At 40.0% G+C, this 21567-nt stretch overlaps 1 protein-coding gene across 3 annotated transcripts in view; it reads right to left on the bottom strand.

Moving 5' to 3' along the window:
* Positions 1-21567, bottom strand: part of NFKB1 (nuclear factor kappa B subunit 1) — a 121987-nt gene that overhangs the window by 44172 nt on the left and 56248 nt on the right. For all 3 annotated transcript variants that reach the window (XM_082837658.1, XM_082837657.1, XM_082837656.1), the window contains 2 exons: positions 12756-12904; positions 1800-1963 (listed from right to left, as the gene is read on the bottom strand). In XM_082837658.1, the coding sequence (XP_082693784.1) occupies positions 1800-1963; positions 12756-12904 (313 nt within the window). The remainder of the gene's footprint in view (positions 1-1799; positions 1964-12755; positions 12905-21567) is intronic.

Consider the following 21567-nt stretch of genomic DNA (forward strand, 5'->3'; position numbering starts at 1 on the left):
ATGGGGCATTCATGCCCAGGGAAAGAGTAAAGCGTGAACGTTTTAGATAGGATGCTTTTATAAAGCTCAAATAAAGAACATCAACTTAAAATAAAAGTCTATTTTTTTTTCTTTTGAAATTCTTCATATTGCTAATACAATTTTAAGAATTATCTATTTATGTCATCCAAACGTAAAGGCATCAAAAAAGGGCCTGCATTTTCTCTGGATCACAGTAAAAACTGTCCTGCGTGTGTCAAACTGCCTCTCTCCTATCTTCCCCTGCCCTGTCCCAAGACACAAAGGATGTGATGGAATGGAATGCAGTAGCCTGACCATGCCTCACTCGTCTGGAGGAATGTGAAAATTAAGTATTCCAAAAGCTCTCTGGGCACAGGGACTGTATTCATCCCACAGTGCCCGGCACAGTACCTGGCACTAAGCAAGTACAGCTCAACAAGTGTTTCTAAGGAGCCAAATGACTCCACTGCACTGGGCGCCTTCCCTCCTGATGGAGCTTTCATACTGGTGGACATAATCATACTTAACTTACAATATCATAAGAGGTGATAATTCAAGTGATAAGTACTATAAAAGAGCTACAGTTGAAGTGATATGAAACTTCAAAGGAGAGGAGAATCCAGAGGCTTTGAAGCAGAAGAGGCATTGCTCTAAATCTTGACAGGATGGTAGAACTTGAACTTAGGAGGAGAATGAAAAAAGGCATCCCAGGAAGAGGAAAGAGCAGGAATGGAAAGAATGTGCCAAAGAGAGAAAGTGAGAAATTGTGCTTCTATGGTGTAGTTCAGTTTGACAAGAAGGGATGTAGTGGGAAACAAAGTCGAAAATGCAGATTGGGGCCAGCTCTTGGGAGGCCTAAAATGCCAGGGTATGGAATTTGGATTCTGGACGCAACAGGGAGACACTGAGTAGTGGTGACCTGTAGGCTTCAGTAAGATCCATCTGGCCACAGGGTGTAAACTAGATTAGAAGTGGGGAGGGACAGAGACAGAGCATCAAAAAATGGAGTGAGGAGGGGAACCTCAGAGAGCACAGAACAGCTGGACCACGAACTGGAGATGCAGCAGAGGTGAAAAGGAGGACTCAAAGATGATGTGAAGGTTTTGAGGATGAATAGCAGAAGACAGAACATGGCTAATGGGAAAATGATTGTCTCTGGACTGCCTGAGTATGAGCTGGTGACAGGATGGCCAGACGAAAGGACAACACATAAAAGCAGAAATGGCATATGTGGTGGAACAAGGATTAGGGTTGAAAGAAAAAAATATAAGTGAAGGCAGGAAAACATACAATCATAGCATTTTTATGATAAAGAGGATAGCTTACAATGAGGCTGAAGAGCCCAAAGAAAGAAAGATTCCTTATAATAAGGTGAGCTGGGGGAGGTATAACAGAGCAGGTGTTCTTTGAACCATGTCTTGAATTCTGAATTGGTCCTGACAGGTTGAAAAGGGAAGGGGGGGGGGTGTTTTAGGTAGAGGAAGACACATACAAAGGTATGAGTATGCATCAGTGTTCAGGGGGCGGTGATGGGGAGAGGTGGGTACAGGTGGGACCTCCGATAAAGCTGGAAAGGGGGCTGAGGCCTGGCTTTGTATGCCAGGCTATGGGGGTACAGATTTTATTCTAGAAGTAGCAGGATGCCATCAAAGGTTTCTGAGCAGGGAAAGGGTGAGAGCAGCTTGGGGTACGGACCAGGAGAAGGAGAAACCTGGGGCATAAGATGAGCACACGGTCTACACACAGGACAAGGAGAGCCAGAGCTCTCAGAGGAGCAAGGCTGGGAGAGTGATACTCACCTGTGAGCTGCCGGTCTCCTCCCCCTTCTGCTTGTAAATAGGCAAGATCAGGATGCACCAGAAGTCCGGGGTTATAGCCCCTTATACATGCATCTGTCATTCGTGCTTCCAGTGTTTCAAATACTTTTTTCTTTGTCACATGAAGTATACCCAGGTTTGCAAAGCTGGAGAAAAAACAGTAACAGCAACGACAAACCAGAATTAGGCAGTCAATGACTAGAGAGTCCTGTTTTACCTTAGCTATGGATTGAGAAAAAATGCACAGGCCCTCAATCACCGGCCCTCAAACACATTACTATTTCTGCAGTGAAACATACAAAGCAGACTCACCAAATGGAATAATAAAGACTATAACCAGCTGCACATCATGTCAGGCTGGGTTTTGCCACCAAATCAGTCTGTGGTAAAATTAGAAAAATCTTTTCGTTTTCAAAGCGTACTAGACTTGCAAATTATGAATAAGGGAGTGGGGTATACACATCTTAATAAGGAAGTTTTACCTAGACTCATTTTAAAGTATTTTTCTAGGAGAGTTGTATGAAAAGAAATTTTAATTCCAAATATACTAACTTTCCTAACTTTTTAAAAGAGAATATGCAAAATGCTATATTTAGAAGATTTTTTTTCTTTTGGCTCATCCCTGGGTTTCTAGACGGGATTTAATGTCTACCAGGAGTCCCATCTCCTCCTGGGCTGTCTCTAAGGTTGGAATTATTTATGACCACTAGAATGTCCAACTCTACATGTACTCAGTCTTGAGGTATACCTTCAATCAAGGATGGATAACTTTTTATATTGTGAAGCCTACATATCCATAAAACAAAATACGTTAATATGCTAATTAAAGCAATTAAAGGGATCTTTAAATATATAAAATGCTCCAGCCATTCATGTTTTAAAATAAAGTACATGAAACAAAGAAGTGTATTCAATAAATGTAATACAACAAACAAACAAAACAGCACTTTACCAAGGAGACTCATTCGGTCAACAAATATTTATTTTGCTCCTTAGTACCAGGCAGCGTCCTGGGTGCTTCTGTCAACAGTAAAGGAATCCCTACCTTCATGGAGTTTATATGCTAGTGCAACAACAGAGAGGAAACAAACAAGTAAATTTTATAATTTAAAAGGTAAAAAGTGTTACCAAGAAAAATAAAGTAGGAATGGGGAAGAGGAAAGGCAGTAGTAGAAGGCACGGCACTTAAAAATAGGAAGAGGCCAGACAGGGCCTCACTGAAAAGATGTCAACTGAACAAAGACTTGAAGGAAGTAGGGGGTGAGACATGGATATATGGAAAAAGAACATTTGAGGTGGAAGGAACAGCAAGTACAAAGACCCTGAGGTAGGATCATGCCTGGTGTCCACAAGACAACAATGGCAAACAGGCCAGTGTGGCTGGAGTGAGATGAACAAGGGGTCAGAAGTAAGTAAGGAGTTCAAAGAGATAAGTGGGGCACCGTTCTTTTAAAGCCTTGTAAGCTTTTGTAAGGACTCTTCTTTTCCTCTGGCTTTTACTCAGAAAGAAAAAACAATATTAGCAGGAATATTAGAGGAAAGATAGAAATATTATGGTAATTGGATCAAATGAAATAAAGAAGAAGATAATGTTGGAAAACTAGATAAACTAGGGAAAGAAAACATAGGAGGTGAAGGCTGAATGAGATGAGCACTCATACAGAGGCCCAGAGATGAAATGATACAGGTGTACAGACAGTGATGAAAAAAAGTAGGACAGTGGAGACAGACACCGAAAAGAAAATACAGAATATAAGCCCCTTGAGAGCAGAGATATCCAGTGACTAGAGACCTGGGTGCTTAATAAAAGTCTACTGGATAAATAAATGCATGAATTAATCCAGCACAGAAAAACACGCAATATGACACATTGGTATGCATGGAGGCACAGGGGGATTTTCAGAAACAACACCTCCATATTTTGGCCTTTTAGGCTTTACTCCTATACAGACACCACCCATAACTACAGGAAAACGAGGCTGATCTTCTAGGTAACAGCAATGATAAACACGTGTGCAGCACTTTACCACCTAGAAAGTACTTTTCATGTATATTATCTAATTTAATCTCTGTTGAAAGTCATCATCTGTATTTTTCATTATGTGAATAATGGATTTACTCTGGAAATAAATGAAACAATACAGAAGTCAGTCTTCTACCTTAGGTAATGATAGAGCAACACAGACCGATTGAACCTCGCATTTTAAACAACAAAAAACATATGAAAAAATAGTTTTCAGACACTGAACAATAGGTGGCATAGGACAGTGAGCCTTAAGAAAAGGAAAACAAATAAGGTGAATTCTAAAATTATGCTGCCTTAATATCTAGAGCGAGCTTCCAGGCTGCAGTAAGGAAGGGGGAGCCCAAACAGGGCCTGCTGACCTCCCTGAGTTTAGGAGACAAAGGAGGTCAACAAGGGTAGAATTCACAGGCCGATACCTGAGAAGAAAGAACCACATACCGAGAGACACTCAGAGCATGTGTGTGAGGAAATGACCCAAGGCTGGGAAAAGAACAATCAGAAGCACAGGCGAAACAGCCCCTGGAGCACACACAGGGCTAGAACAGTTCAAGAAATCTTGTGATACACGAAGTGTTAGGGTGTACAGTCAGAAAGGTACTGCCTTTGTAATGGCATCAAGTTAACCCTAGACTGAAGGCTGCTCTGGTCTCCCTAAAAAGGCTTAATAGTAAGTCTAGAAAGGATCAAGCTATTCCCAAACTTAACTTCATCCCAATGCTCAAAAACATTTAGATGCATAGAAAATAAAAAATCCAACTACCCACAATCCAAAATTCAAAATGTCTACCATCCAATCAAAAATTACCAGGCATACAAAGAAACAGGAAAATATAACTCATAACGAGGAAAAAAATCATTCAATAGAAACAGATCCAGAAATGAAATGAGACAGAAAACAGAATTTGTAGGTAAGTACATGGAAAAGCTATGAGAGATATACTCCATATGGTCGAGAAGAAAGCATTAGTATGCGAAGGAGAGGTATGGAAGATATAAAAAAGACCCCCCCCCCCAAAACCCATAGAGATGAAAACTACAATGTCTGAGAAGAAAAACACACCAGATGGGATTAAGAACATATTAGACAGTACAGACAAAAGATTAGTGAACTTGAGGACACAGTAAAAAAAACTATCTGAAATGAAACTGAAAAGATGAAAAAAATTTTAAAAAGAAGAGATCATTAATGAGCTGTGGCATAATTTCAAATGGCCAAATATACATGAGGTTGATGTTTCAGAAGAGAAAAGAGAGGAGTGGATGGAAAAAATATTTTAAAAAATAATGGCCGAAAAGTTTTAAAATTTAATAAAAACTATAAACCCAGAGATCCAAGAATCTCAGTGAACCACAAAGCACAAGAAACATGAAGAATACAACACTAAAGCTTATCATAATCAAACTGCTGAAAACTAGCGATGAAGAGAAAATCTGAAAAGCTGACAGAGAAAAAAACTGACACACTATGTACAGAGGAATAAAGGTAAGAATGACAGGAGACTTCTTTTTGGAAACAAGGCAAGCCAGAAGACAGTGAAGCAGCATATTTTAAGGACATGAAAGAAAAACCGTGTCAACCTGTATTTCTATACTCCTCAGAAATATCTTTGAAAAACAAAAACAAAATAAAGACTTTAAGATGTACAACTGAAAGAATTTATCAGCAGCACACCAGTGGTATAAGAAAAATTAAAGGAAGTGAACACATGGGTAAGTATAAAATACTTTCTTTCCCTTATTTAAAAGTTTCTTTAAGAGATAACTGACGATTTAAAGCAAAAATAAAAAACAATATAGGGTGGGATTTACAACATATGCAGATGTAAAATATATGACATAATAGCACAAAGGTCAAGAGAGGGGAAATTTAAATATACTGTTAACATGCTATACATAGAGAGGTATAATGCTACTTGAAGGTAGACTATGATAAGTTAAAGATGTATAGTATAAACCTAAAACAATGGCTAAAAAATACAAAGAGGTATAAATCTAAAAGGAGATAAATGAAATGACAAATAATCAATTAATCTAAAAGAAGGCAGGGGAAGGGGGAATGAAGAATAGATATGACAAGCAGAAAACAAACAGCAAGAGGGCAGATTTAAACACAGCCATATCAGTAATCATATTAAATAAAAGTCACCTAAACACTCCACTGAAAGACAGAGTATGTGAGACGGAATACAAAGTAAGACCCAAGTATATGCAGTGCATATTTACTTTGAATATAAACACACAAAAAGGTTAAAACTAAGAGGATGGGGAAAAAAATGTTCCAAGCTAACATTATTCAAAAGAAAGCTGAAGTAACTATATTAGTTTCAGTCAAGGTAAATTCCAGAGCAAAGAATATTACCAGGAATAAAAAAGAAGGTCATTTCATAATGATAAAGGGATCAATTAAGAGGACATAAGAATCCTAAATTTTTATGCATCTAATAAAAGAGCTTCACAATACAAGAAGCAAAATCTTATAGAACTGAAAAGAGAAATAGATGTATTTATGAATACTGTCAGATTTCAATACTCTTCTCTCAACAATTAATAGAACAAGTAGAGAGAAAATTAGTAAGGAGAGAAAAGCTTTGAACAAACAACCTGACCCAACTGACATTTACAGAACATGGCGTTCAATCTGATCAGACTAAACATTGTTGTTTAAGTGCACCAGGAACATTTACCAAGACAGACCAGGGCTTCCCTGGTGGCACAGTGGTTGAGAATCTGCCTGCCAATGCAGGGGATACGGGTTCGAGCCCTGGTCTGGGAAGATCCCACATGCCGCGGAGCAACTAGGCCTGTGAGCCACAACTACTGAGCCTGCGCGTCTGGAGCCTGTGCTCCGCAAAAAGAGAGGCCGTGATAGTGAGAGGCCCGTGCACCGCGATGAAGAGTGTCCCCCGCTTGCCGCAACTAGAGAAAGCCCTCGCACTGAAACGAAGACCCAACACAGTCAAAAATAAATAAATAAATAATTTTTTTTAAAAAAGGACTGACTTAAAAAACAGACCATGTTCCCTCCATAAAACAAGCCTCAATATATTTAAAAGGAATCAAATGATACCAAATATTCTCTTACCACAATGTAACTAAATCAGATATCAGTAACAAAGTTACCTAGGTAGGAGTACATTTAAATCAAGACTGGCCACGTAATAATTAATTGTTGAAGGTGGGTGACGGGTACAACGAAGGCTCACTATGCTATTCTTTCTACTTTTGTATATGTTTGGAAATTTCTATAATAAAGTGCAAAAGAAAAATGAGAGCAGACATTATTAGGATAAAAAACAGAAAAAAACAAGGATCATAAATGTTAACATGTGAGAATGCAAAATGGTGCAGCCACTTTGGAAAACAACTTGGCAGTTTCTTTTTCTTCTTTTTTTTTTTTTTTTGCCACACCATGCGGCACGTGGAACTTCCCTGACCAGGGATCGAATCCGTTCCCGCTGCAGTGGAAGCCTGGAGTAGTCTTAACCACTGGACCACCAGGGAAGTCCAACGATTTGGCAGTTTCTTATCAAGATAAACATACTCTTAGCACACATCCCTACAATTCCACTCCTCAGTATTTACCCAAGCCAAGAAAAATGAAAACTTATGTTCACACAAAAGGTGGCTTTGTTCTGAAAAACTGGAAACAAACCAGATGTCCTTCAACAGGTGGATAAACTGTGATATATCAACACAATGCAACAATGCAACAGTACTTATTAACTAAAAGGAATAAACTACTGACAGACTCAGCAATCTGGAGGAATCTGAAATACATTATGCTAAGTGAAACAAGTCAGACCCAAAAAGGCTACATATTGTAGGATTGCATTTGCATATAATTCTGGAAAGGGCAAAACTATGGGGGTAGAACAGATCAGAGGTTGCCAGTGCCTAGAGTTGGGGGGGAACCTGACTCCAAAGGGTCACACAGGGATTTTCCGGATGGGGGATGAGGGGAGGGAATAAAACTATTCTACGCCTTAATTGTGGTGATTATATGAGTATTTATCAAAACTCATAGAACTGTATACTTTAAAGGGTGACTGTTACAGTATTTAAATTAATTTCAAAAATTTTTAGAAAGACAGGTTATCACAGTTAATATGGGTTAGTAATGGGACTGGGACTACAATCCTGTTTCTTACTCAAAATGCCATATTCTTACACATCAGTGGTTTTCAAAGTATACTCTCCAGACCAGCAGCATCAGCATCACCCAAGAATTTATTAAAATGCAAATTCGTGGGCCTTATCCCAACCCTACTGAATCAGAAACTCTGAGGGTGGCGCTCAGCCATCCATGGTTTAACAAGCCTTCCAGGTGATTCTGATGGCCCCTGAAGTCTGTGAACCACTGCTCTACACGATGAGACAGGGCAATGAGATCAGGATCTCTGGAAGTAGGGCCTGGCATCAGTATTTTTACAAAGTGACCAAAGGTGACTTTAATTAGCAGCCAGGTTTGAAAACCTCTACACTGTGCCAGATGCTGCCATCATTATGATCGTCTGGGAACTGCCTCTGCCCTTTGGCTAGGTTCAAATCCCCAGGTCCTTGGGTTGGGATTCTAAAGTGCCTCCTCCATCTGGCCTTTCTTCACCTCCAGACTCAAATATTGACTTCACGGCTGGCCCGAGATTTAAAAGCAGCCCTTGACTCACAATACACACCCTAGGTTTGGAAGTTGGATACTTCCGATCTCAGTCCAGACCTTGTCCATTTTCTCCAAACAGCTCCTTTTCTGTGCATTAAGGTTGAACCATATGAAACTGCCAGTAGCTAACTGTTCTTGCATCTACAAAAATAGCAGTTTAATATGATCTGCATTAGTTCATTGAGGGAAGACTTGCTTCTGTTTTGCATTTTTATATTTCTATATCTACTTCGAGTGCTTACCATTGGTATATGCGGGAAATACTAGTTTAAAAAAAAGAAAAACTTCACATCTCTCTAAATCAGGGCTGCCAGGAAGCAAGCAGAGGGTGTGGTGATTATTGGTGAGGAAGGTGGCTTAAAGCAAAGTCAAGTAACAGTTTCCATTGAATGCAAATTTCAGAGAACTAAAATGCTGTTGAAACAAACTGCTGATATTCAGGATAGAAAATAAAACACCAAAGATTATTATTATGAGGACAGGCACGAAGGACTAACTAAATAAGTGAGTAGGAAATAAAAAGTTAAAATTAAAGCTAACTAAAAGAAGTTAAAAGGACAAGCCCCTCAAATTAAACCAATCAAACTTACAATCATGACTTAGTTATCTAAAACATGAATAGTTTAATATAGATAAGAAAATATCTTCGAAAATATAAATTAAATTTTACTGAGAACTCATGCTGAGAGTAAAGTGAAGAGAAACACTCCAAAGAAAGGTCATTCTTTTGGTTTTGATCATTTAGAAGTTATTTATCTTCTCAATGTCATTTTCCATATACCTTTTTTTTTTTCTTTTTGGCCACACCAAGTCCGGCATGCACCATCTTAGCTCCCCAACCAGGGATCGAATGCGTGGCCCCTGCATTGGGAGCGCAGAGTCTTAACCACTGGACCACCAGGGAAGTCCCTCCATTTATCTTTTTTGATGTGTTGGATTGATGCCCAGCTTATGAATTTATACTCTTAACCTAAACTGTATTGAAAACTGCTTATCATGGTTCTGTTTCTAGTATTGACAAGTCTAAGGAATAACTCTGGCTATCTTCCTAAATTTCTCTATATGCTATTCTTACCTACAAGTTAGAACTAAATAAGAATAATCGTTGATATCCTGTAAATACACATGAGGCATGTTGGCTCATGTTATTTCATAGTATTAGCTAATGTTAGTTCAGTGTAGAATTTGGATGTAAAGGGCCTGGAGGTAGATTCTGTAGCCTAACATTCAGATTTTATAAGGGAAGAAATTAAAGTCCCCAAGAAGTCATGCAAATTGCCCCCAGTCCTATTGTTGTGAGTGACAGGACTGGAAACAGAATTCTGGTTTCCAGACCCCCAGCATGAGACTCTTTCTACTAAAATGCAACAGGTTCTGGCATTAGAAACTTAAAAAAAAATAAGAGGGACAAATGAAATCATGAAGGAAATACTGCATTTGGGGAAACACTGTACGCAAAAGTTTCTCAGTTAAAAATCAAATTATAAAAGGAGTACCAAGGTTTCATAGAGCACTCTGAATGGGAGAGGCTACTGAGTCTACTGTAACTCTTAGGTGGCATCCTCTTGATTACATTTCTTGGTGAAACTGCATAGTATTAGAAAACCCCACAGAGCTATGACCAGACATCTTGATGATCACATTTACAAGTTTAGATGCTCAAACTGTTGAACGAATGAATGAATGAATGAATTCCAACTACCGAACCCCTCATGCCAGCACTAAAAGAGAGTAACAGATTTCCTCACTTTCCTTGGAGACAAGGAATTTACTTTTACTCCTGCTGTAGGTCCCAAATTAAATAACCATTAGTTCCTCCCCAAATCCTCAAAGACTACTAAGGCAAACCACAGAAACACCAAATTACAGATACCATACTGGAATGTTTATAATAACAAATATTGTTAGTAGGGAAACTTCATGTATAATTTCCTCTGAAGGATATGATTATCACACACATTAAACAGGACCAAAGAGAATATACACTTCGTACTGACAGTAGCCTACTCGAGTAAATCTTCAGAGACACTACGTGATCAATTAGGCCGAAAATCTTTGACAATTACCCTGCATTTCAAAGCTCTCATAGGTCAGTCAGGAACTGTAAGGGTATTCCAAAACAAACGATGACCAACTGTGACACACAAGAGGAAACGGGCCAGCCTTTCAAGAGGATGTTGAAACAAGGTCATTTAAAGCATAGTTGAATTTTTCAAATCAATTTAGGCTTCTTCCTCCAATCTAGAGTTTTTTTTTTTCTCTGACATCAAAAGAATCAGATTTTAGTGACTTAAAAGAAAGCTCTCTAGGTTTTTCACACTTGAAAATTTTAACAGTCAAACAAAGAAATACCAAGGAACATGAAAGTTCAACCTCCCCAATAACAGCCAACTTGAAACCTGATCAGAATTCAAAGCCTGAAATGTTACCATCAGCTTAATTATAGTTGATTTAAACAATTCCTTTCTTTTGAGTGAACAGTCTAGATTAACTGGGATTTTACTGTAAACTATTTAAACCAGTATTAGGAAGCCCTGAAAGATATTCCTGAAAATTAGACAAATTTAATTAAAAATTTCTTTTGAATTGAATTTATTTCTATAATACTTCATTCATTAAAAATGGCTTGTTTTATCTCTCTGACCAACCCTTAAATGAATATGTCTCTTTGTATTTACCTTTCAAGTCTAATGAAAGCCAAAACCAATTTATAATCCTTGGTTGTGCACACTTTAAAAAAAAATTGAAGTATGGTTGCTGTACAATATTATATGTTACAGGTGTACAATATAGTGATTCAAAAATTTTAAAGGTTATACTCTTTAGTTATTATAAAATATTGGCTGTATTCCCCATTTGTACAATATATCCTTGTAGCTTATTTTATACCTAGTAGTTTGTACGTCTTAATCCCCTACTCCTATATTGCCCCTCCCCCCTTCCCTCTCTCCCCACTCATTTGTTCTCTATTATCTGTGGATCTGTTTCCTTTTTGTTATACTTACTAGTTTATTTTTTAGATTCCATACATGAGTGATATCATACAGTATTTGTCTTTGTCTGACTTACTTCACTTAGCATAATACCTTCCAGGTCCATCCATGTTGCTGCAAAATTTCATCCTTTTTTATGGCTGAGTAGTATTCTATTGTGTATATGTATATACACACATCTTCATCATATATATATACATATACCACATCTTCTTTATTCATTCATCTGTTGATAGACACTTAGGGTGCTTCCATATTTTGGCAATTATAAATAATGCTGCTATGAACACTGGGGTGCATGTACCTTTTTGAATTAGTGTTTTGGGTTTTTTGGATATATACCCAAGAGTGGAATTGCTGTGTCATATGGTAGTTCTAGTTTTAGTTTTTTGAGAAACCTCCATACTGTTTTCCACAGTGGCTGCACCAATTTACATCCCCACAAACAGTGTTTGAGAGTTCCCTTTTCTCCACACCCTCACCAACATTTGTTCTTTGTGTTCTCTTTGATGACAGCCATTCTGACAGGTGTGAGGTGGCATCTCACTGTGGTATTGATCTGCATCCCTGACACTCAGCGAGATCAAGAATCTTTTCATATGCCTGTTGGCCACCTGCAAGTCCTCTTTGGAGAAGTGTCTATTCAGGTCCTCTACCCATATTTTAATCCGGTTGTTTGTTATTTTGATGTTGAGTTGAATGAGCTGTTTGTATGTTTGGGAAATTAAGCCCTTACCATTTCTGTGCACACTTTCTAAGCAACACAGAACTGAAATAATATTTACCTATCCACTTCATGCTCAACATGTTCACACTGTAAATCGAGAATCAATAGTTCATTAAGGGAATCACCAAAGGTATGAAATCATCCATAAAGTGTTGATTTCTGCTATAGCCAGTTTTCTTCTAATTTGTCCTTATCCTTATTTCCAGAAGGAAAATATTGCTAAAAGTGGCACACATGTCTCATAGGTCAAGTGACTGCATAATTTATCATCCAAACTGGGCCACTTTTGAGAGTGAAAGAGGGTGCTATAAGTAATTAGGCCAGGACAACAGGTACAAAGTGGGTTGTATCAGGGAAATCCAGACAAGTGGGCACCTTACTCTTTGGAGTCCTCGGAGTCCAAGTGAGAGCTCAAATTTTCATTTTCTGGGGCTCTCTGAGGGTCTTGGAAAGACCCTTAATAAAAAGGGCCTGTTCCCTGGCTGCCATGTTTGATCTGCACCTCCCTTCCACCACATCATACACCCTCACTTACCCGACCACCATGTCCTTGGGTCCAGCAGTTACAGTGCAGATGCCATCCTCACAGTGTTTTCCCACCAGGCTGTGTGCATGCAGGTGGATGTTTTTTCCATTTGTGACCAACTGAACAATAACCTTTGCAGGTCCCACATAGTTGCAGATCTATATAAGAAGCACATTTCAAAGTTAGCACATCTGACTACATTACAACATGGGAAAATGCTTAAGACACACCAGTTAAGTATAAAAGTGTGATATAAAATTAAGCATATCTGTACAGATATGACCACAGATCGGTTTTGAAAAATATGTGAACAAATGATGAGATGGAAATAAATTAAAATGCTAATGGCGGTTGTTTGGGGTGTGAAAGATATTCTGCAGGAAGCAGACCATTTAAAATACAGCACGTATTGTTAACATTGGAAGGAAGAGCACATCTTGGAGGATGCTGTATCCCCTTGCTACTAACCAAGAACACAGTTTCAGCTGCACCTTCATTGCATTTTTGGTCATAAAAGCTGGGTAAAAGATCAGTGAGAAGGGTATTGGGGTTGATTGATTGATGGAAACCAAGAGAAGGAAAGAGGTGACCAGAAAGAGTCCGTCCTAACTGTCTGCCATGAGATTAGGCAGGAGAGAGAGTCTTGCCCAGGGACCTGGCTATGAAGCTTGGCCATGGACACCCAAGCCCATGGAATTGGCCTGCAGTGATCTGTTTCTTTAACTCAAATAAGTGTACTACCTAAGTGCAAACCCTTAGATCTGACACCTGTCTAGCTCTTGTTTTAGAAGATTTTTCCATTTAAAGTAACTTATATTTTTTATTGTTATACCTCTAAAATGATGACAATAGCAATAAAAAGAAAACTGCAAGGAGATAATGACATTTTAAGTAAAGAGAGCTTGGACACCCTTTCTCCTCTAGTTGGTTCTCCAGCCCTCTATAGCAGACCACAGATTCCTTCCTTGAGAAAGCCCCAACACTAAAACCATACTCACAGAAAAGACCAATGGCTTTATTTTTAAACTTCCTGAATATTGTAAGTCAGAAACCTGTGATAAATTCAGCCAAACTGTTGGAAATGCACTGTATCTCCTCGAAGGGTGGCCGGCTATCCTCGTTGGCCCGGGAATGAGGGGGTTTCCTGGGATGCAGCACTTTCAGGGCTAACCTAACTCCTTAGCTAACCTAACTCCAGGTCACCCTAACTCCTTAGCTCATATTGTCTCTTTTTGAGGAAGTATATGACCTAAATCCAGGACCTCCCAACTATACAATCGTTAGAAATATTTCAATCTGCACAAGCAACCCTTAGCTCAGAAGAAAGAGAAAGTAGATAGAAGTCTCATGTAGCGATGGATCCTTGATAGATGTCTTTCTGAGATATACTTGAGGAAGAACCTACGCTTGCCAGTAAAATTGCTTGGAAACAGAATTCCTTTCCACCAATCTACTTCTACTATAAATACCATCAAATGAATTTATATTCCATTGAGGCATGGTTTTGTTAGGATTTTTTCAGTATGGATTTTTTTCCCCAATCCAATCTCCCACTGTAAGAGTTGAGGAAAAGTTGATCAGAACTGGGATTATTCCCCAGAGGCTTTCAGGGGAGAGAAGTTTCCTCTCCTGAACAAAGGACAGACTCCCCTCTGTCCACAGTGTAGCTCCACTGGAAACCTTAGGGCCTCTCTGCCTGAACCCAGGCTCAGAACTGCTGCAAAAGTTTGCTTCCCACCCCACTAACACCCCTTCCCAAGGAGCAGGGCCACCTGCGGGAATGTCCTCCAGTCCTTGCAGAGCAAGCTAATCGCAAAGAATGCTTAGGATTAAATTAGCTTCTGACCACCTCAGAGCACAAAAAAATAATTTCTTAAATAGGTTAAGCACTTTAAAAGCCCCCTGGGCATAAAACCAATTATGAACTTAGTGCTTTCCCTTTTATAACAGGTAGAAAGCCTTTGCCCTTCAGGGTAGGACAGGGAATGAAAAGTTCTGGGTTTGCTCCAAAGTTGGCTGTTGTCCCTACAAACGCCCTGGATTGCTGATGTCAGTTCTGTGTCTTGGTGTCAACATCTGAAATCAGCCTTTGTTATGATGACATATTTCACAGGGACTTCTTCGACAGTAAATAAACAGTGAAAGAGCATGAAATAGACCATGTCATTTCACTTTTAAGTGCACTGAGCATAGGAATGCAACAGTGTAAGCCATGACGAAATGCTTCACTTGGGTGAAATCAGGTAGGCTTTCCACTTAAGCAGGACACCAGAAGGAATCCATCCATTAAAGCCCAATCCCTTTGGATATCTGGACCCTTCAACGTTACCACTATGACGGAATCAGTCACAGGCACTGAAGGAAAGAGGTGGGAGGTCTCCTCAAAAAGTACTCACATCTTTTTCTTGCTATTACTTCATGATCGAAGGGTGGCAAGAATGAGGAACTGGGTAGTCTCTGAGGTAAAGGGCCTGAAAACTGTGCCAATGACTAATGTGCTGTTTGATCCATTTGAAAGAGCTCAAGTCAGCATGGCATCATCTGGTTTTTCGCATAAGCCACAGGGCAACGACAGGGAGGCCCCTGGGTTTTGTGGACTTTCCAAAATACTGACTGAAGGAAGAAAGCTGAGGCATGGGGACACACAAAAAAATACTATTTTCTATTTTCAGGCTCTATGGCTAATGAAGACAGTGGAATTCTACCTTAGGGGAGGGAATACTTCATAAAATGCCACAATGACGGAGAGCTATTTGCAACTGACTCAGAAATTCATTTGTTCTGTGGAGAATCAGATTATTCTTATTCAGCCTCCCTTTTACTTCTTTGCATAGTGCTTCCCTTGAAAATTAAGTTTATAGAAAGCAACTGTGTCTGCCAGAAAGGGTGGGTTATTTTTTAAAGAGTCTGAGCATAGCAAGCTTTTAATAAGCACTATTGGCTTAAATACAAGTTAAGCTATCACTTAGAGCCAAGGAGACAAAGGTGACAATTAGCTACCAAGGGACACAGGAAGAGCATGGATTTGACAGACAGACTAGCTAGGTTTGAAGACAGTTCCACTGTTTACTAGTTCTGTGACCTTGGGCAGTGTTCATCTCATCTGTAAGATGGGGATAATAACAGGACCTCACAGGTTTGTGATGAGGATTAAAGACATTAATGCATGGAAAGTCTTGAAGACCACTGCCCAGTAAATAACAGCAATACACAGTGTTAACCACGATCTTATTACTGTAATACATGCCTCTACCTAGAGACCTTTAAATAATACAACTGCCCTGAGGTGAATGTTTATAAATCCCTTTTAAAGGCAGGTGGCTGGAATAAATGACCAATTCAGGCCACTTCTATTCCTAGGGTAAGACTTTTTTCCAGAGTGACATATCTATTTTACTGGGCTTTGTTATTTTTTTATTTTAGTAATAATTATGTTCTTGTAGCAATACCTATCATTCTTGGAGGTGCTCAGGTTTCCTTGGCTTCTTCCAGGAGCTTTATGACTCAATACCTACTGATGACCACAGGCTAGATCTGCCTTTTGAGTAAGAAACAGAAACCAGGTATCTCAGATAATACCAAACTTAGTCAAATCACCTCCTTTTATTTAAAGCAACTAACTCTGTCATGCTCTGGAAAAGTGCATACTGGTTCTTTAAAGCTGATTAAGAGAAGTAACCTAGAATTTTCTAAGAATCAGATTTTGAAAGGTCCACTTTACTTGCTGAGTTAATAATTTGGACATATCACTTTGGCAGAATGTAGAGTCAACATGAATATGAGACGTGACACATGAAGTCGTTCTTTCCTGCTGAGTTTTTCCTCATGAAGTGATGATGATGATACCTGAAGAAGAGGAGGGGAAAATCCACACTTTTCAAACAGAAATCTACCCTAACTTTACTTGTGTATCTAACTTTGACCTCTACTGCTAAAGCAGCAGAGGAATGTGGTTAAATTCAAGAGCTCTGACGCCAGGCTGCTGTGCTCAAGCCCCTCTGTTGTGACTTAATAGCTGGGCCAGCAGGGAAGGATGGTTAACATCACTGGACATCAGCTTCTCCACCTTTAAAATGAAAGTAATAATACATTTGCTTTCATAGGATTGTTTTTAAGGATTAAATGAGTTAAGTGCTTGGCACCTAACAGGATTAGCAATCTCAAATATAAACCCTCTCTCCTATCCAGGCTATTACCTCACCGACAACCAAAATGTATCCATTTATTCAGTGAGTATTTATTAAGCCCCTTCTATGTCCCATGCACTGCAGTAGGTCAGGGAATGGAGGGATACACAGCTGAGTAGAAAACAGACATAACTCCTGTTCTTACGAGAACTAAAGAGTAGGACCAATACTACTCAAAAATATCACAAATAAACCTAAGTGCATAACTATGAAGCACTTACACAGGACATGCAGAATAGGGATTTGACCTGGTCAGGAAGTCAGAGAAAGCTCCTTGAGGGAGTAATGAGGACTGAGCTCTCAAAGAAGAGTAAGAATGTAACAAGGGACAACGGGGTGGGTAGGGGTTGAGAAGAGTATTGCTGGCAGGGAGAGCAGCACAAACTCAAAGCTCTGTGGTGACAGTCCGACTCACCATCTCCTCAGTCCTACTTACTACCACCTTTCAGGGTTTCCTTCCCGTGGTTCCTACCACCTGAGGGTGTCCCTTCCTTCTCTTCCCTGTGTAGAACCATCCATTCTTCAAAGGTACAACCTAAATCTGAATCTTCCATGACACTCCCTTCACCACTTTAGTCCACAAAACTCCACCACTGTCCCTTTTTTGGGGAATGTGATAGGAGGAGGGCAGGAAAATTATACAGAGTTCATTGCAGCAAGAAGATGGTAAAACCAACTGGCAACTGAAGGGTTACTGTCTTACCACTCTTGCTTGTTCAACTCCCAGAGCACATCTAGCTATACTTCCTCACTTTCTGTTTTTTTTTTTTTTTTTTTTTTTGCGGTACACGGGCCTCTCACTGTGTGGCCTCACCCGTTGCAGAGCACAGGCTCCGGACGCGCAAGCTCAGCGGCCACGGCTCCACGGCATGTGGGATCCTCCCGGACCGGGGCACGAACCCGTGTCCCCTGAATCGGCAGGCGGACTCTCAACCACTGTGCCACCAGGGAAGCCCTCACTTTCTGTTTTTATGGAAGGGAAGGGGACTTGTCAACTCGGCCCATCTTCACATCAGCCCTGTGGGATCAGTAGTGCCACCCAATCCCACAGCCAAGGGAAGTGAGGCACATTACGATGAATTAAACCACCATCATTCCTGTAACTGGAGTGATTGGGCAGCCCTTTGAACTTAGGTCTGTCCACCTCCAAAGCCCGTTCACATTCTCCAGTACACTGGCTACCACTTGGCTTAATCACTTTTTCTTCTGTACATGTCCAGTGTGCACAGTGTTTCATAGCTCTCCTTTGCCTAGCACAGTGTTCGTGACAGTTATCCTGAAAAACCTGTTTGTTTGGTTTTGTTGGTGGGTGTTGTGGGGAAGAAGGTCTCAGTGAAAGGTGTAAGGTGGCAGAAGTGCACTTGTCCCCCTGTAAGGCTTCTTTACAAACAAAATCATGCCACAGACATTATTAAACTGTGCATTGATTCTCCTCTGTTACGGTGCAAGTCATACTACAAAATGAAGAAAAAGGAGGAGGAGGAGGACAAGGGAAGGGGGGAGGGAGAGGAGGAGCTGGAGAAGGAAAGAAAAGAACATGATTTTCATAACATACCTCCTCTCAGTGACGCAAAAGAGACTTTACTGTTCTTTATTCTTTATTATTTGTTGAGTACACAGGAAGTACTGAATAACCTTCATCAAGCAAGATAGTACAGAACCATATCTAATAGTTTCTGGCATAGGGTAGGAAGATGCTTGGTAAAGTTAGTTCCTTCTTTTTAAGCCAGCAGACTTCAAGCTAATCCAATCTGGGACCAAATCCCAGCTCTTTCTTCTTCCAGCTCTGTGGGCTTACACAAGATAAATAACCTCTCTGAGCTGCACGCTCTATACCTACAAAATGGGACAATAATGGGACCTCAGAGGGCTGTTGTGAGAACCACACAGTGTCTGGCACATGGCATGTACTATGGAAGCACCAGTTTCTTTCCTTCTCTTTTATAAAAAGGGGCTGTTTCCCACCTCGATTTCCCAAAGACCCTGTGAAGCAGACAGACTTGGCACTATCATCCCCATTTTGCGGATAAGAAAACAGTTCAGACAGATTAACAAATGACATAACCCAAGGTGAGACAGTCAAGATCTGGAGGATGCTGGAATTCATCCTGAGTCTTCTGAATGTAGGTGCAGTGTTCTTGTAAGATGGGATGACATGAAAATATCCTCTTTGGCCCACTCACTGTTGATAACATGGTTGTTTTTCCAGTAGTGCTCCTGGATTTGCGTTGATTCATTCACATTCTTTCATCTTTTTTATTGCCCTACTTATTTGACCAACAGCACACGTGGCTCAGATGTTTGTCTGGGATTGGAAGGGCAAACTGGCCCATTAAACACAACAAAATAGACAAAGAGGGCTTCATCAACTATGTAGAGAAGTGGAATAAAATCACTATCTATGTAAAACTCCACTTTGCAAGTTTTGAGTTTTTTGTCATACTTTGACCCCTGGTTTTTGTTTTATTTGAATTTTCAGTTTCATTACATCAAATATAGCCACTTATAAATCATACTTTTTTCAGAAAATCAAGTAACACACTATTGCTAACTCTGCGGACTTGCACCTCAATAGGTGTCATTATCTCATTAATATATTAAAAATAAATGTTTACCCTTTGCATGGCCCAATTGTTCATGGTTACAAAATAATATGTAACTTATGGATGAACTGTGTTGCAAATGTTCATTTATAGGCCAGTTTTTTTGGAACCTGGCTTATAAACCTGGTTTATTCTTTTATTTATTTTTTTTAAAATAAATTTATTAAAAAAATAAATTTATTTATTTATTTTTAAAAATAAATTTATTTTTAAAAATAAATTTATTTATTTATTTTTGGTTGCATTGGGTCTTCATTGCTATGCGCAGGCTTTCTCTAGTTGCGGTGAGCGGGGGCTACTCTTCGTTGCGGTGCACGGGCTCTTTTTTATTGCAGTGGCTTCTCTTGTTGCGGAGCACGGGTTCTAGGCACGCGGGCTTCAGCAGTTGTGGCGCGAGGGCTCAGTAGTTGTGGTGCATGGGCTTAGTTGCTCCGTGGCACGTGGGATCTTCCTGGACCAGGGCTCGAACCCGTGTCCCCTGCATTGGCAGGTGGATTCTTAACCACTGCGCCACCAGGGAAGCCCCTAAACCTGGTTTATTCTTAAATAGAAAATAAAACAGTAGTATTCTTTTCTACTGAATTTCTTTTCTACATCTCTTTACCCTCATTGCTGCACTACGTGCATTCTCAAATTCTTTTTTTTGAACAAAGCATAAAATATATAGTATTTAGTCAGACCTTTAAAAGATATCCCCAAACTAACCACTTCTTACCATCTCTACTGCTACTCCCTGGTTTCAAGCTGCCATGATTAGTTTCCAATGCCTCCCCCACTTCCCCATGGCCTGTTCTCCTAGGTGATCCCGTTCAAGTCATGTCATGCCAAGTGTGGACACTCCTCTACTCAAAGTCCTCCAAAAGTGAAAGCTGTTGTAGATGAATGAGTCGTCAAGGGGACTCACTGTAGTGTTCTGGGTATATATGATTACAGTTTTCCATGGTAAGAAGTTAAAAAAAACCCTCAGACCCTCTAATGGCTTTCCATCTTAAAAGCCGAAGTCTTTACGACAGCACACAGGCCCTGGGCCCTCTGACCCCACTTCCTCTTTGATCTTGTTTCTTACTCCTTCTGGAGCCACATCAGCCTCCTTGCCAGCTCAGCTGCTACCTGAGAGCTCCTGCCTAGAACACTCTTTCCCTGGATACCTGCATGTTCTTTTACCTCCCTTCAGGATTGGCAGAAATGCCATTTTCTCAGGGGAGCTTTCATGGGTTACCCTACACCCTATCTAAAATTTTAACACTCCCATCCCTGAATTCCTTGCTGCTTTCCCCTGCTTTTTCTCCCTGCGTTAGTTACCATTTAATATACTACATATCTTACTTATTTTGATTATTGCCTAACTTCCCCATTAGAACAAAGGCTCTGTAAGAGTGGGGACAATGGTTTCTTCCCTGTCATATCCCAAATGCCTGCAATAATGTTTGTTATACTGTGGGCATTCAATAATTAATCCTGTAGCAAATGCATGATTAAATAAGGTGACTAAAATGTCAGCTAGGAAGGCGATTTATTAAAATATAAAGAGCTGTGTTAGGTAGGGATGGAAATTAAGAAATTATATTCTTTTGTTATTTTGTCTTTTCAAAAAAAAAAAGGCTAGATCCTAGTGCAGCCTCTCAATAGGCTATTTAAATTAGAATGTGATTATTTACACCAGAGCAGAACATTAGCATAAGTTGATTGAAGGGCATCTTGGTGTGGGTTCTATCTGGACCTGCAGTATGGTTAGAGGAATCTAACTGCTGAGGGTCAGGAACTCAGGCAGCTGTGGGAAAGTGAAGGGAAGGTGACTCTTGAATCATCTTGTTGGAAAATCAAGGTAACAGTGCTCCCGAAGTCCAAGACACCCCCTTGGACTTCCCCCTTTCCACCCCAACGGCTGTTACCCATAAGGCATTCTCCTGCTGTACTGAAGAGGCTAGGGACTTGACTCAAAACATTTTCTCTATTCCTTGCCTTACTATTGCCCTCAGGGATCAAGAATCCACATTTCTGGTTCACCCCAGTTTCACAGTCATGTACTCC

Source organism: Leucopleurus acutus, assembly GCF_964270905.1.
Source record: "Leucopleurus acutus genome assembly, chromosome: 4".
NCBI classification, from domain to species: domain Eukaryota; kingdom Metazoa; phylum Chordata; class Mammalia; order Artiodactyla; family Delphinidae; genus Leucopleurus; species Leucopleurus acutus.